The sequence below is a fragment of the Achroia grisella genome, unplaced genomic scaffold (genome assembly GCF_030625045.1).
Source record: "Achroia grisella isolate CSIRO2021 unplaced genomic scaffold, CSIRO_AGI_Agris_v1 utg1061, whole genome shotgun sequence".
Taxonomy (NCBI): domain Eukaryota; kingdom Metazoa; phylum Arthropoda; class Insecta; order Lepidoptera; family Pyralidae; genus Achroia; species Achroia grisella.
This window is the reverse complement of record NW_026712565.1, coordinates 711,681-725,232: the sequence shown is the minus strand read 5'-3', so window position 1 is coordinate 725,232 and position 13,552 is coordinate 711,681. Positions and strand designations below refer to the sequence as shown.

Below are 13,552 nucleotides of genomic sequence, written 5' to 3'. Positions count from 1 at the left end.
CACAAGCTTTAGCTAGCTTAACTTGGGTCTAGATGGCGCTGTGTGAATTGTCCTGAGATTATTATTATTATTATTAAGTCCATGATTTAAATAAAAACTAAGGGTTTTTATAATTTTTCTTGTATTTTTCTTTATAGAACTTAGAAAGAATTGTAGCTGTAATATTTATTAGATAATCGTAGGCCTCTCGACAAATATTACAGGTAAAAATAATACGCTGCGAACTCTTAACTTAGACCATTACAACATCGAAACTCGAGACGTGAGAGCAAAACCCAAGTCTCTATTGCGATGTGCTTAAAGTTGAAATTTGATCTAGGAATACATAACGAGTTTCTGATGTTCCATTTCGTCGTGTGTACAGTAAATTGGTGCCATTTGTTCCGGTTCGATCTCAAGAATACATTTGTGTTTACTGCACTCTGACTTATCATATTTTTTCCATTATATACATATGTGTATTTAGTTTGTGTACGTAATATTACTTTATATATGGTCTGTGCAGACTTTTTGGGTAGACATATTTTTTTTAATGGATAATAATGGTATATATTTTATTTTGATGCTTAAAGAATCCCGAATAGAATCCAGCTGACTACTTGTCAGCAGACAAATTGGGTGATGTTTATTTAGAGTTTATTAAGGACTTCCTATTGGTATCTATTGAGGAACAAGACGACTGAGCAGTATGGAGCAGTCTCACATCCCGTACGGCCATACAGAATGTTGGAGATGATTCTATAGTGACAAATCCTATCCTCGTCGCCACTATTATATTTAAATGCAAATATCAGGAATTACCAATTTCAGTGTTGAACATATTTATGTAACTACTAGCTGTACTCGCGACTTCATCCGCGTGGAATTTAACAAAAAAGTTAATTAGAGATTTTTTCTAAAATAAAAGTAGCCTAAGTTACTCCTCATTACATCAGATACCTGCTAATAAAAGTCCCGTCAAAATCGATCCAGCTATTTCAGAGATTAGCCGGAACAAACAGAAAGACTGACAAAAATTGTAAAAAATGTTATTTTGGGGTAGGTATGTACCGTATTTATATTCAGATGCATGTAGTAAAAAACGGTTATTTCAATATTACAAACAGACATTACAATTTTATTTATATATATATAGATTAATTAAAATAGAGCGAATAGTAGACAAATGTCAAAGGTGTGGTTATTATTACCATAATCAAACATAGAATCAGAATTGCCAGTAGAAATACAATATTGTACACCCACCCGCGTAAAAGGTATACGCATGCAGATCACCAATGGAGAATGATAGAATGAGCATGAAATCAAGTCAGGTTTTTTTATTACTTTCAATAAAATTGCTTGTTTTTTATACTGCTGTGGTGGCAAACAAGGCCACTATAACAGTAGAAAAAAACAAGCAATTGTTTGTATAAACACACTAGAAAACACCCAGACAGATACAATCATACCGTGAATATAAAAGTTGGTACCATGCGAGTTATCAAACCCGCGACCTTCGGAAATAAAGCAGTGTGCTAAACCACTGTACCACCGAGTTGCATCGTAATTGCGACCTATATAGCGATTTGTCTTGAGTGTAAAAGGGGGAAAACAAATAAAGAAAACTTCGGTTTGTTTAAAATTCTTCTCAGATAGATACACGTTGCATAACTGATACAAGATCAGTTATGCAATCGAATAAAACAATCGATAAATCATTAGCAAAATATATTATAATTTATTTCAATAAAAGACTTAACAATTTAATAAATTCATAACCAATCTAATCTCATGTCTCACTAGAGTTGCCAGCCGTACTGTTTTCACAGGACATGTCCTAGTTTTTGTAGTATCTGGGACGTCCTGAATAGTTTCTAAGCAGCGTCGTTGGTATTTAAATTTTGAAAATCAGTTCGGAATTTGAAAATAAAAATATATAAATTTTCATTCAGTTTATAAAAAATATAATATTTTAATTACTTGAATTTCATCTATTTCTATAAAATATTACTATAACAATTGCAACCCTATCACGGTATCTTGATTTTAAACTGAACTGTCCTGGTATTTCCAACTTCGAATATTTTTTTTATTTTATAGGTTGGCAACCCTCTCTTACACGCTAAAATATCACAGCGACAATGTGTGTGACATTTGAAACACGCAACTTGGAAACAATAAGCAACAGCGTATAATTGAACAGACGCGAATAAAAGACATATAAACATATTTGTCCTATAATTACAGTTCACTTTCCTTGATATATTTTTGTTTTCTACTATGAGTGAACCAAGGGATGTGGGGCATAACCCACCCCCCAAGAATATTATGCGTAATGGTACGTATTAACATTTTAAAAAACTACGTCACAGAATAAGAAATCTTTACATCCTGAAATTTATAAATTATCACTAACAAGTTATAAGAATCAACGTGCTAAGCAATTTAAATAAGAAAAAAAATTGAATAGATTTGAAGGAACAAATCACAATGATTGATGAGATGTACGGCAAGTGAAAATTAGAAATTAGGCCCTGTACAAAGCAATCTAAACATAATACTAATAGGCCTAGTTTATATATATTAATAATTCACACTTGTGGAGCCGGATCAATGTGCTCCCTCTAATACGGTTGAGTGCAATGATGGCCGGCTTATCCGTCATATTCCGGAACGGATGCTTGTGAGGACTGGTCTGTTCGGGTTACGAACACTAATTACACTATTTGCTTTTGACAAAATTGTAATAGCATAGGTGGTCACTCTATTCTCCCAAAATGGAATTTAAAAATAAATCTGTATTATTTTAGAGAATATTTGAAAATAATATTGAGTTTCTTGTAAGTTGTTCTCAATTTAGTCTGTATACTGAATTGGACGGTAGGGAATTAAATATTAATACAAAAACCTTTCAGTTCAAAAGCGACTAATGTCCTACTTGCATAAATTATTTTTGATCTGATTGAGTATACTCAAGCCAATGGAGTAAAATAAGATGGCAACACTCCGAAGCGAATCAGCGTGCAATTTAAAATGATAAAGGCACAATGCTTTTATATATATCTACTAATCTAATAACAGAATAAAATATGTCTTAACAACTATAGTAATAGTGATATTTTACCATCTTATTCGCGCTCTGTGGCAATACTGTATTAATTCTACATATATATCTTTAATATTAATGATTACAATTTTATTTTATACATAACTCCTATATATTTACAGTTATTTATATATTATATTCTTTAAAAAAATAATAAGATAAATCCCTTTTAATAAGTCTTAATGAAAGGACTTGAGAAATAAAACTAATGTCATGTTAACAATTTCGCGCTAAAAATACTATCAAATATTTGTTGTCAATGTCAAAAAATGTAGATTACGTCTTTCTATTCTTCGTCCTAAAAAAATAACACTGTAAAGCAATTTACATTTAATTTATATTCATTAAACATGGACAATAAAACCTGCGCAGTAGAATTTAAGTATTTTTTTTTAATAATTTAAATTTCTGAAATAGAGTAGCTTAAGTTACTCTTTAAAACATTAGATAACAGAGAGAAAGCTCCATTACCTCCAAAGTTTTAAATGTGGTATCTATAAACGTTAGAATTAGAAACTACAACCAAATTTGAAAAAAAATCTTTGGGTTTGAATCGCATTGAAGATATATAATCTCGCGACAACGACAGTTCCTAGAACTATGTCGAGTATTTTAAAAGATGACTTAGGACTTTACAAACGATTTTATATGTAAAATTGTTACTGCGCATGAAACATGATATTAATAGTGATAAAATTATTTACTAGCCTATAAGTTTCCTGTTAAAATTATCTCTAATAATAAGCAGATCGCAATAAACAAGTGTGTTCTCTAATGCGTGTACATCTCTAGTTGCGTGCCTCATAAGTCAATTTGCAGGTAGATCTCATGTTTAGTATGAATGGTCCATCTTGAGCAGGATAGAACGTGCTGACAGTGAGAACGTAGCGACCGGCCGGCAAGCTGGGCAGATCGAGAACCGCGAAGCCTGATCTATGGATGCAATAAGAAGAATTTACCTTTAATATTTACAAAAAAGACGTTTCAATGTATTTATGTCAATTGTTAGCCACAATACGAGCACTGCTTAGCTTGGGACTAGATGGCGCTGTGTGACTTGTCCAGAGATATTATTATATTATATTTGATCATAGACATCATAATATACAGCCAGATGCCTCTCATGCATACATCCATGTCTTTCTACACCGGACCAGAGCTCCATCCTCTACTCCAAGCACTGCTTACTGTGGGACTAGATGGCGCTGTGTTAATTGTCCAGGGTTATTTACATATTTATTTATTTATCCATTCTTACCTATAAGGTCCCGAAGACTCCTTCCTAAACGGCGCAGTGACTGTGGGATCGTTCAATGACTCAACTGTTGCATCGATCCCAATATTGTACTGCTTTGGACCCCTCAGTTCCACCACTACGCTGCTCGGAGTGACGCTGTCCGGTACGGTGATGATGAACTTGGGGTTATTCGGATATGTCTGCGGATGGTTCTCGGAGCCGCCAGCGGTACGACCTGACCATTCACCTTTTAACTATTTGGAATAAGAAAAAGACTGTCAAACCTTTGGTCTCGGCTGACTCTATGGTCACCGTGACCATAGACAATTTGAATTTATATTTTATTATTATTTCTTATGTATATTAGTCTATAATATGGGCCATATAGCCTGAATTAAATAAAATAATTACAAATGTCAGGGGGATGGAGATTGTTAATAATGTGGAGTAATTATCCCTAGCAATGTCAGGTTGCTACCATCCAACCTCCACGTGGATACCATCATGTCAATTCACAAGTGAATTTGCCTGAAAATACTAACACTGGTACATGTGTGGATGTGAGAGAGAGAGAGAGAGAGAGAGAGAGAGGGAGAGAGGGAGAGAGCTATTAATACGGGGACACTAGTATTTCACATTTTTTCATACTTTTTTTTATATTATAATTACTTTACGTATAAACAATACTCACAGTAGTCAGATGCGGATATGTCTCTAATTTAGTGAGTGCGAATGGACAGGTCGCGTATGCACGCAGCGAGTAATATATAGTGCGACTTTTCTCGTACTGAGACACAACGAGAGTGTAACGGTCGCAACCGCGCTCACCCACTATTATCTTGCACAAGTAATGAGGACTGTTGATAGGAATTCCATCGATGTACGGCGGCGGCTCTTCTGTATACAATAATAATAATCATATTAATATTAATAATGCGAAAGTTTGTGAGTATGGATTTATGATGGATGTTTGTTACTCTTTCAAGCCACAACTACTGAACGGATTTTGATGAAAATTTACAGGAACAAAATATACCAGTATAATAATATCTAGATGTGCCTTCGGTTTCGCCCACTGAACAATTCACACAGCACCATCTGGTCCCAAGTTAAGCAAAGCTTGTATTATGGGTACTAAACAAATTATATAAATATATAGATTTTTTGTAAGTACATAATATGCATATTAAAACAGCCAGGGCGATACAAACAATCATAGTAATAAATACAAATATTTGTACCGTGAGAGGAGTCAAACCATCGGAAGTAAAACGGTGTGCTAAACCGCTAGACCACCTTGGCCGTCGATATTAAACAAAACTAAAATAATATTAAAGTAATTTTAAAAATTCTATGTGTATGTACTAAGAGTGTCATATGATAACATTATGTCACAGGGGGAAAGGGATTGTTAGTAATGTGATACTCGACCCCATTGCTAGCAACGTACCATGTCAGGTTAACTTCCTGACCTGACCCCATAGTCATCTTATCATCATCCATTGGTGCCCCGCTAGCGGAAACTGTTAGCACAGGCGGGTCCACCATACCATTATCATCCATAGGAACATGATATCACAGTGCTGTTCGTGTATAAAGGCGATAGTTACCACTTACCATCAGTCGACAGCTTGTTTGCTATTCAAATGACTTTTTTGTAAAATTAATATGACTTGGGACTTGCGTGCCTCGATAGAGGCCTAGGTCCAAGAGTGGAATGATGATGATGATGATGATGATGATGATAACGATGATGATGGTGGTGATGATAATAATGAATAAGACTTACGCCTGTAATAAACTCTCCTCCCGTTATTCTTATAGACTAGTAACGTTATATATTCCTTGTTGTCCTTAAAATCATCTATCTGCGTGATATGCCGAGTGAGTAGCAACCATACCGCGCCTTTGCCTTGCACGTGTAACGAGAACTGAGGATTCTCCCCTACTGTGTACATATCCTTAGACGGACCGCTGCCTGCATCCCATTTTCTATAAAAAAAACACCATTATATACTATCCCTTACTTAAGTTTATATACATGCGAACAAGTTTGTTATGAATTCTGTAAAATAGTCTTTTTGTGATGCTAATTCTTATAGTGATGGGTATAGCATGGCAAATTCTAGTCTATTCTCCAGTTTCAAGCTAAGTAGAGCTTATGTTACGGTTACTAGACAACTGATATAAATACACAGATACTTTTTCTCATATATATATACCTAATGTACATAGAAAACACCTAGACTAATACAAACATTCATACTCATAAATACAAATGTTTGCACCGTTTGAGGAATTTCGACCATCGGATACAAAGATGCTAAACTGCTAGATCACCGAGGCCGTCAAAGAAAAATAGAGATATTTAATTCTCCACCTAGATAAATAGATCGTATATATAGTTTTTTTTTATTATTATTACGCTCTTACTTTCCACAGACCATTAAATCCATGCGTTTACTTTTAGAATCTTTTATTTATTATTTTGTATATATTTTTATAACAAACTTACTGATGTATACAGTATGTGAATTTAAACAGCTCCGGATTCCAGTTCAGATAGAAAACGTCGAAGAACTTCAGTATACTGGCATAATCGATCCAGAACACGCCGTTGTCGTACTGCGCCGCGCTGTCCGGGTCGTAGTTGAGGAAACCCCGAAGACTTGGAGTCCAGTGCAACGTGTCTAATTCTGAATAGTTCCCCCGCCAGCGTAGATGTGACCACGGGTTCTTTAGCTTTAGGAGTTTTACACCCTGAATAAAAGAAAAAAAAACTTAAGAAAACATGTTATAGAGCCATCTATTGGCAAAAGGTTATGGCCTATAAATGCTTAAAATATCAAGGATGTCACTTTTAATAAACCTTAATATGCCCTTTTTGAAAACCCCTATGCTGTAGTCTAATGGTAAGCGTAACTACGTATACCCCGAGGAGTACGCATGCACCGTGAGTGTAGCTCACATGTTTTCACAATTGTGTAGGGCAAAATAGTTCGTCTTAACAAGGGATGGGGCCTGTCCTACACCATTTATAGGGCGGGCCAACGCCGCCGGAACGCTAACGCAACCTAGCGGCTCCAGAAATAGCGCTCGTAGGTATACCGTGAGGTTCTTTCTGGGTAAGAATACCAAATACTCCCTCGTCACTCACTGGCGAGATGACGGCTTTTTGAAGATTTTTCACACGATTAAAAAAAAGGCGTTCATATATCGTACATGATCGAATAAAAGTTGCGGATTGTAATGGATACTAGTGACGCCATAACTAGCAATGTAATACAACATATTATACTTCCTGTAAACGATCGTCGTTAATTTCCTGTGAAACGAAGCGCCAACTAAACTGTTTAAAAACTTAAAAATGCCGCCGGAATTCCAGATGAATTAGTACATTATTATTATTATTAAATTTTAAAATGGTCCTTCGAGCCGGATGAACGTGGTACACTGACCTCTGCGATCCTGACGTCTAGTACGGCGTATGCGTGCGTGGCGACCAGCCCGGTGCGGTCTGCCTCCGAGTCTGCGAGCGCGCCGGTGGCGACGGTGGCCAGCACGTCGCCCGACGACAGCCGGCTGCGGATCTTCTCGTACAGCGCGTCGCTATTGAAGTCCGGCTCGTCCGGCCGGATCGCGCACCGTTCCGGTATCCAGCCGGTTAGAGCGTGCAGATCTATGTTCTGATAGATATTGTTTTTAATTACATGTTATTCTTGTGAAAGTCCAAATGACTATACTCAATTGGAATTGTTAGTTTTTCTGCTAGAAACATTCAGTTTGGAGATCGATTCTTATATCTTAGTTATCTTAGATTCTTAATAAAAAATAATGATAATTTGAAATGAAATTATTGAATAATTAGTCTCAGGAATCGGTAGTTCGAATTGAGTAATTCTTTTAGTGATATAGAGATATATCAATGAAGATTATTTCTATTTCTAATAATGACCACTCACACTGTTCGATCCTGGAAAGTCGTATCCGCCCATAACCTTCATGTACGCCTTCTCTAGCATCGAGATCCAGAACTCGTTCTTGTTGCTCGAATAAGAGCACAAGAGCCGCCCATACTTGCTGTACGGTAACCTGTCGTCTATTATCACCTGCAAATTATATGCTGTGTAAGCTATATTCCAAAGCTATAAACTAAATGTACACTTTGTAGAAATTTGTATTAAATATGAAAATTCTGTAAAAAGAAAAAATCTACCCTCTGCATTGTTTATAGTGATACAATACACATATAGAAGAATCAAAGAATTTTTTACTGTTTTTATTCTGAGCAAATTAGCATTGATTATAATTGTAGTTTGACGACTTATAGAACTTTTAAACTATAGTGTGTATATCTATATTCCCTTCGAATGTATAAAAGTTACCTGTTACATCTCTAGAGCATCTGCAGTGCTACATCTGAACTTTTGTTGGTCTAGAACGTCTAGACATAAATGTATAAAGAAATAATTAACAAAAAATATCAAAAAGAATACTAACCTTTCTTCTTACGCCATTAAGGTGCAACTTCACCATATATTTCCCAAATGGATTGTATACAGGCTGTTTATTTTTGTTCCTTGGATATATGATATTGGATATGATTTTCTTGTTGAACCTCCGCTCGTATAAGGCACTGACGGCGAGTGAGGCCACAAACGAGCAATCTGATACTATCTGAAAAACACACAAGGTCAAGAACCAAACAAAATAAGACGCTTTTACTGAACTAGAGTTCACAGAAAGTCATCCGTCAAGAATAGAATAGAATAGAAAATCATTTATTCCAATTAACTTACATTGAAACACTTTTGAATAGTCATAACTTTTTTTTTAATCAACCGCTTATTCGGAAAGCTGTCTCATCACAAGAAGAAACTTGCGTGTTGCTCTTGTAAATATTTTTATTCTTACTTTACATTTTTAAATTTAAGTGTGTGAATACAAACTACCAATTAACACTAATTCAATTAAATACTCAAATAGAAAAAATATTAAGTATACAACCAACTGGTTAAACAATTAATAAGAGGAAATCAACTATAGTAACCATAGACCAGTCCTCGTACGGACTGGTCTGCTCTAATTGCAAGTCTTGAATAACATCGATACATCGTCATACAATATAAAAAGAAATGTAATCCAAAACAATTGGTTTTGGATTCGTATTTGATGAACTAAAGAAAAATCATTCAACACGCAAAATTATATGAAATTAAATATGCCAGGGGGATGCATTGATAGCTTTCTAATATGCCACTATAAAAAAAATTACTGACAGTTTGTTTAATACTGAAACAGTCCAGATAGTCGCCGACAATCAGTTTCGGGTCCGCACATATCTCGTGTGGGCGTACCCAACTGTCGAACTCGCGCTCCTGTTTTATAGATAACTTCAGTTCACTCGCGCGGTCCTCAAACGGTATAGCATATTGAAACCTAAATAAAAATAAATAGAGTCCATTAATAACTTAAAAAAAAATTCTATTCGATGGCATCGGTGATTTAGCGGTTTAGCACGCCGCTTTACCAAGATGGTTGCGGATTCGTTTCTTCGCACGATACTCAAAATTGTGTTCATGATGTATGAAGATTTGTATTGGTCTGGATACTTTGTGTGTAGATTGTGTATAACAAAAGAAATAGATTTCTTTTAATGCACAATCCATCCACATTTGTATAGGTGTTTTCTATGTATCATCATTACATAGTATAAAACAAAGACCCTGTCACTGTCTGTCCGTCCCTATGTATGCTTAATTCTTTCAAACTACACAACGGATTATGAAGCGCTTTTGATGCGAGGCGAGTGATTCAAGAGGAAGGTTTATATGTATAATACATGTACACGCGGGCGAAACCGGGGCGACTAACTAGAATTATATATTTACAAAAAAAATGTATCTAAGTATTCTATTAGTTGTCTGGTATCCATAACACAAGTTAGTAATGTTAGATATTATAAATAACTTATAGACTAACATATGTAATAATAACATAAACAAATAAAAAACGTCTCTGTGGTCACGGCACTGACGACGGCGATCTGCCACGGTAGCGCCGATACACTGACCTCTTCAGCCAGTAATCCTCCTTTATGAAGGTCGTCAGCATGGTGGCGGGGACCCGTATCACAAACGACTTGAAACTCGCATTGTGACTCGACTCCAGCTGTATCACCCTCAATGTGAGAATACTCCAGTAACCTATGTAGTCGACATTGTCCTGCTCCTTGGTGACGTTGATGAAAAGCTACATTTAATACAAATGAACAAACCTCTCTGACAAATCTACATCCATGAATGGTAAAAAGCAATTGTTGTTAATTTTTGAAGTGTCGCGGAGCACTTCTTTCTCTTCCAATGTATATGTGTATTTGCCGCTGACTTTCAACTGTGATACACTTTGCTCCCTTTGTAAATTTACTTTACTTGGTGACAAAGCTGTAAAAAATAATGAGAACCCTACTAATAATTGTTTGTTATCCTCAGGTGTTGTGCTGTCCTCAATTATAACATTCCGAACCTGAACGAAATTGTCAAACTTTACTGAGCAAACTGAAATAAGCCACAGCTACAAATTACCCTGTGTCTCTCAAACCCTTGGCATCACTGAACAAAATTGCTGATGGCTACTTAAAATAAAGAACATTTATTTAACAAAATCTAAAGTTATTCTTTAGTATCGTTTAGCTCATTTATTTCTGTTATGTAGCATAGGGAACAAACGAGCTTGCGGCTCACCTGATGGTAAGTGGCTACCGCCGCCCAAGGGGATCCACAACACCAGAAAAATTACAAGTGCGTTAGCGGTGTTCTAAGAAACAATAAGCTCTTCTCTTGAAGGTTTCAATATTGTATCGGTTCGGTGCCATTAAACCGCTTGTTTTGTAAGCTATTTTTTTATTACGGTTGAAACATGGCAGTGAAATTACTGGATATGGAAACCATTGTCATAAATTCTGGGGTGAATATGTAATGATGGGACAACTGACCTCACCTCATGCTCATCTTATCATCTTCCACTGGTGCCCCGCCAGGGTGAATCGTTAGTGCAGGCTGGTGCACCATTCACAAGGAAATATTTAGAAGAAGTGTTTTTATGTTTCATTCAATCTACAGGTAATCTTGCTTACCTGGTTTCTTTTGCTCATTTAAAGAGAGATTACTGAACTTAATGCCCTTCAATTCCTCAGCCCTACTTAAAGCTTGTCTTGCTAATGAATTTAATTCTTCCTTTTTCTCACTGTCAGTCATTTTCTGTAAAATAAAATTATTTGAAACTTAATAAACATTTAATAGCATAACAATTTCTATGACATTCTGATTTACTTGTATGTTTATGTTAATATATCTGTATTAGTACTCAATGGCCTCGGTGGTCCAATGGTTTAGCACAATGCCTTACTTCAGAAGGTTGCGGGTTTGATTCCTCATAGCACAAACATTTATATTCATGAGTATGATTGTCTGTATGGTCTGGTTTACTAGGTATACTTTGTATGTATTTGCAAAAAAAAGTCTTATGTATTTGTATCAGTTATCCCATATATAAGCTTTAGTTAACTTGAGTCTAGATGGCGCTGTGTGAATTGTCCTGAGATTATTATTATTGGTGCAGTATTAGTTACAGTGAATTGAGATTGATTATGTAAATAGAAAAATATATACTCACAATAGACATAATCATTTCCACAGCTTTTGTGTACCACTGCAGTGCAAATTCTTTATTATTGGCCTCATCCGCGTCCAGTGCCTGCTGCATCAGGAAATAGCATTGCTGCATCACCCTGTCACTCTCTTCTTGGTGTGACCTATCTATGCCATATAAACAAAATAAACATTAATCTCCTTACTTAAAATAACTATTTGCACATGTGTTACCCACTCACTATGCCAATAGCTATGCCTCATTGTTGGGTTGACTGGTAGAGATCTCTTTTAAAGATAAGTCCACCCTTGCTCACTTTGTATATAATTAAGTTTAATACAGTATTTAGGTTTTAGGTTTTAGATATTTATTCTCATTAAGAATTACAAATAATTCACTTAACATGAGAACTAAAAGCATAAACTTATACAAAATTAAATATTAGTGGAAATACAAAAGAAGGTATATATAATGCAGACTGTGCAGTAACAAAGTCTAAGCAGCAACTACCCGCATAAATGATAACATTTATTGGTTGCTTACCACGCATAGATGGCCTCAGCCGTACTGGGTTCTCATGTACACAGATGTATCATGCTAGACGTGTATATCCTGATAAATTCTTGGTGAATTTGTCATGATGGCCTAACTAACCTGACCTTATACTCTCTCTTATCCTCCACTCCACAGGTGAGTGCATCATTCCATTATCATCTAATTAAAAAAACATGTTAGTATAGGGCAGCCTTCATCCTCCAAATTGGCAACTCACAAGGGGGACTACAGGGCATCGCAGGATAAAGTAATGTCTATGTCACACTTTATATATATATGGCAATAGGTTTGCATTTACCACCAGATAGATTATCAGCTTCTTTGCAATTTAAGTACACTAAAAATAGTCAAGCAACAACTATTATAATACACATAATTTATTTGTTATTATTTTTAATAATTAATATACATAAATTAATTTCATACATATTATTATTTGTATCATTCCAAATACACTCTACCGAGTCTGCCTTTTAAATAGTACATTTAAGCTATCACTTCTTAGAACAAGGCGTGAAAACCAATGAGTCATGTCAATCCATTTTTGTTTACATTGACATATAATGTAAATATTTATAAAAACCTTTCTGTTCCTGCAAAGCAGTCGCTCTTTCAAGATACTCCCGCACTTTGTCAGCAAAGCTACGCCTGTTTTCTGGTGGTACGATGTCTCTTGCGAGAGCTCTATCCAGAAAACGAGCTGCTCTTCGGTAGCATTCTACAGCTTTCTCCGTCTCCTTCATTTGATCAAAACGGACAGCGAGAGACGCCGCCTCAGTGGCATTTGCAACATCATTCATTGTAGCAGATTTAAGTCATCGCCAGTACAGGAACAAATAAAATAAAAATAAATAATTTAAGTAATTCAAACGAAAATTGGATAAATATACTAATAAGATCACAGAGTACCTAGTTTAATTTGAATTTAATCATAGGTCATAAAGGTGTATCTGATGTATAGAATGACAGTTTGATTGACGGCAATATATTATTTTTTTTACTATTTCCTTGAAATTATATTT

At 35.5% G+C, this 13,552-nt stretch overlaps 1 protein-coding gene across 1 annotated transcript; it reads right to left on the bottom strand.

Annotated features, from left to right (window-relative positions):
- Positions 1-3,274: 3,274 nt before the first annotated feature.
- On the bottom strand, positions 3,275-13,434 carry LOC131851032 (calpain-7-like). The gene is made up of 13 exons (XM_059201483.1): positions 13,114-13,434; positions 12,000-12,142; positions 11,461-11,584; positions 10,603-10,768; positions 9,605-9,764; positions 8,826-9,002; positions 8,288-8,434; positions 7,784-8,011; positions 6,841-7,085; positions 6,115-6,317; positions 5,017-5,222; positions 4,347-4,579; positions 3,275-4,021 (listed from the first exon to the last, which is right to left on the bottom strand). Exons 1-13 carry the CDS (start codon positions 13,328-13,330, stop codon positions 3,877-3,879), a joined length of 2,394 nt encoding a protein of 797 aa, XP_059057466.1. The 5' UTR covers positions 13,331-13,434; the 3' UTR covers positions 3,275-3,876.
- Positions 13,435-13,552: the final 118 nt, after the last annotated feature.

What these genes read in the sequence shown, in the direction of transcription:
- LOC131851032 (XM_059201483.1), bottom strand. Translation starts at nt 13,330, where the DNA reads ATGAATGATGTTGCAAATGCCACTGAGGCGGCGTCTCTCGCTGTCCGT. An exon ending in GTTTCAGTATTAAACAAACT is followed by an intron (nt 9,003 to 9,604) that starts GTCAGTAATTTT and finishes TGTGTTTTTCAG; the next exon opens with ATAGTATCAGATTGCTCGTT. An exon ending in TAGACGTCAGGATCGCAGAG is followed by an intron (nt 7,086 to 7,783) that starts GTCAGTGTACCA and finishes TCTTTTATTCAG; the next exon opens with GGTGTAAAACTCCTAAAGCT.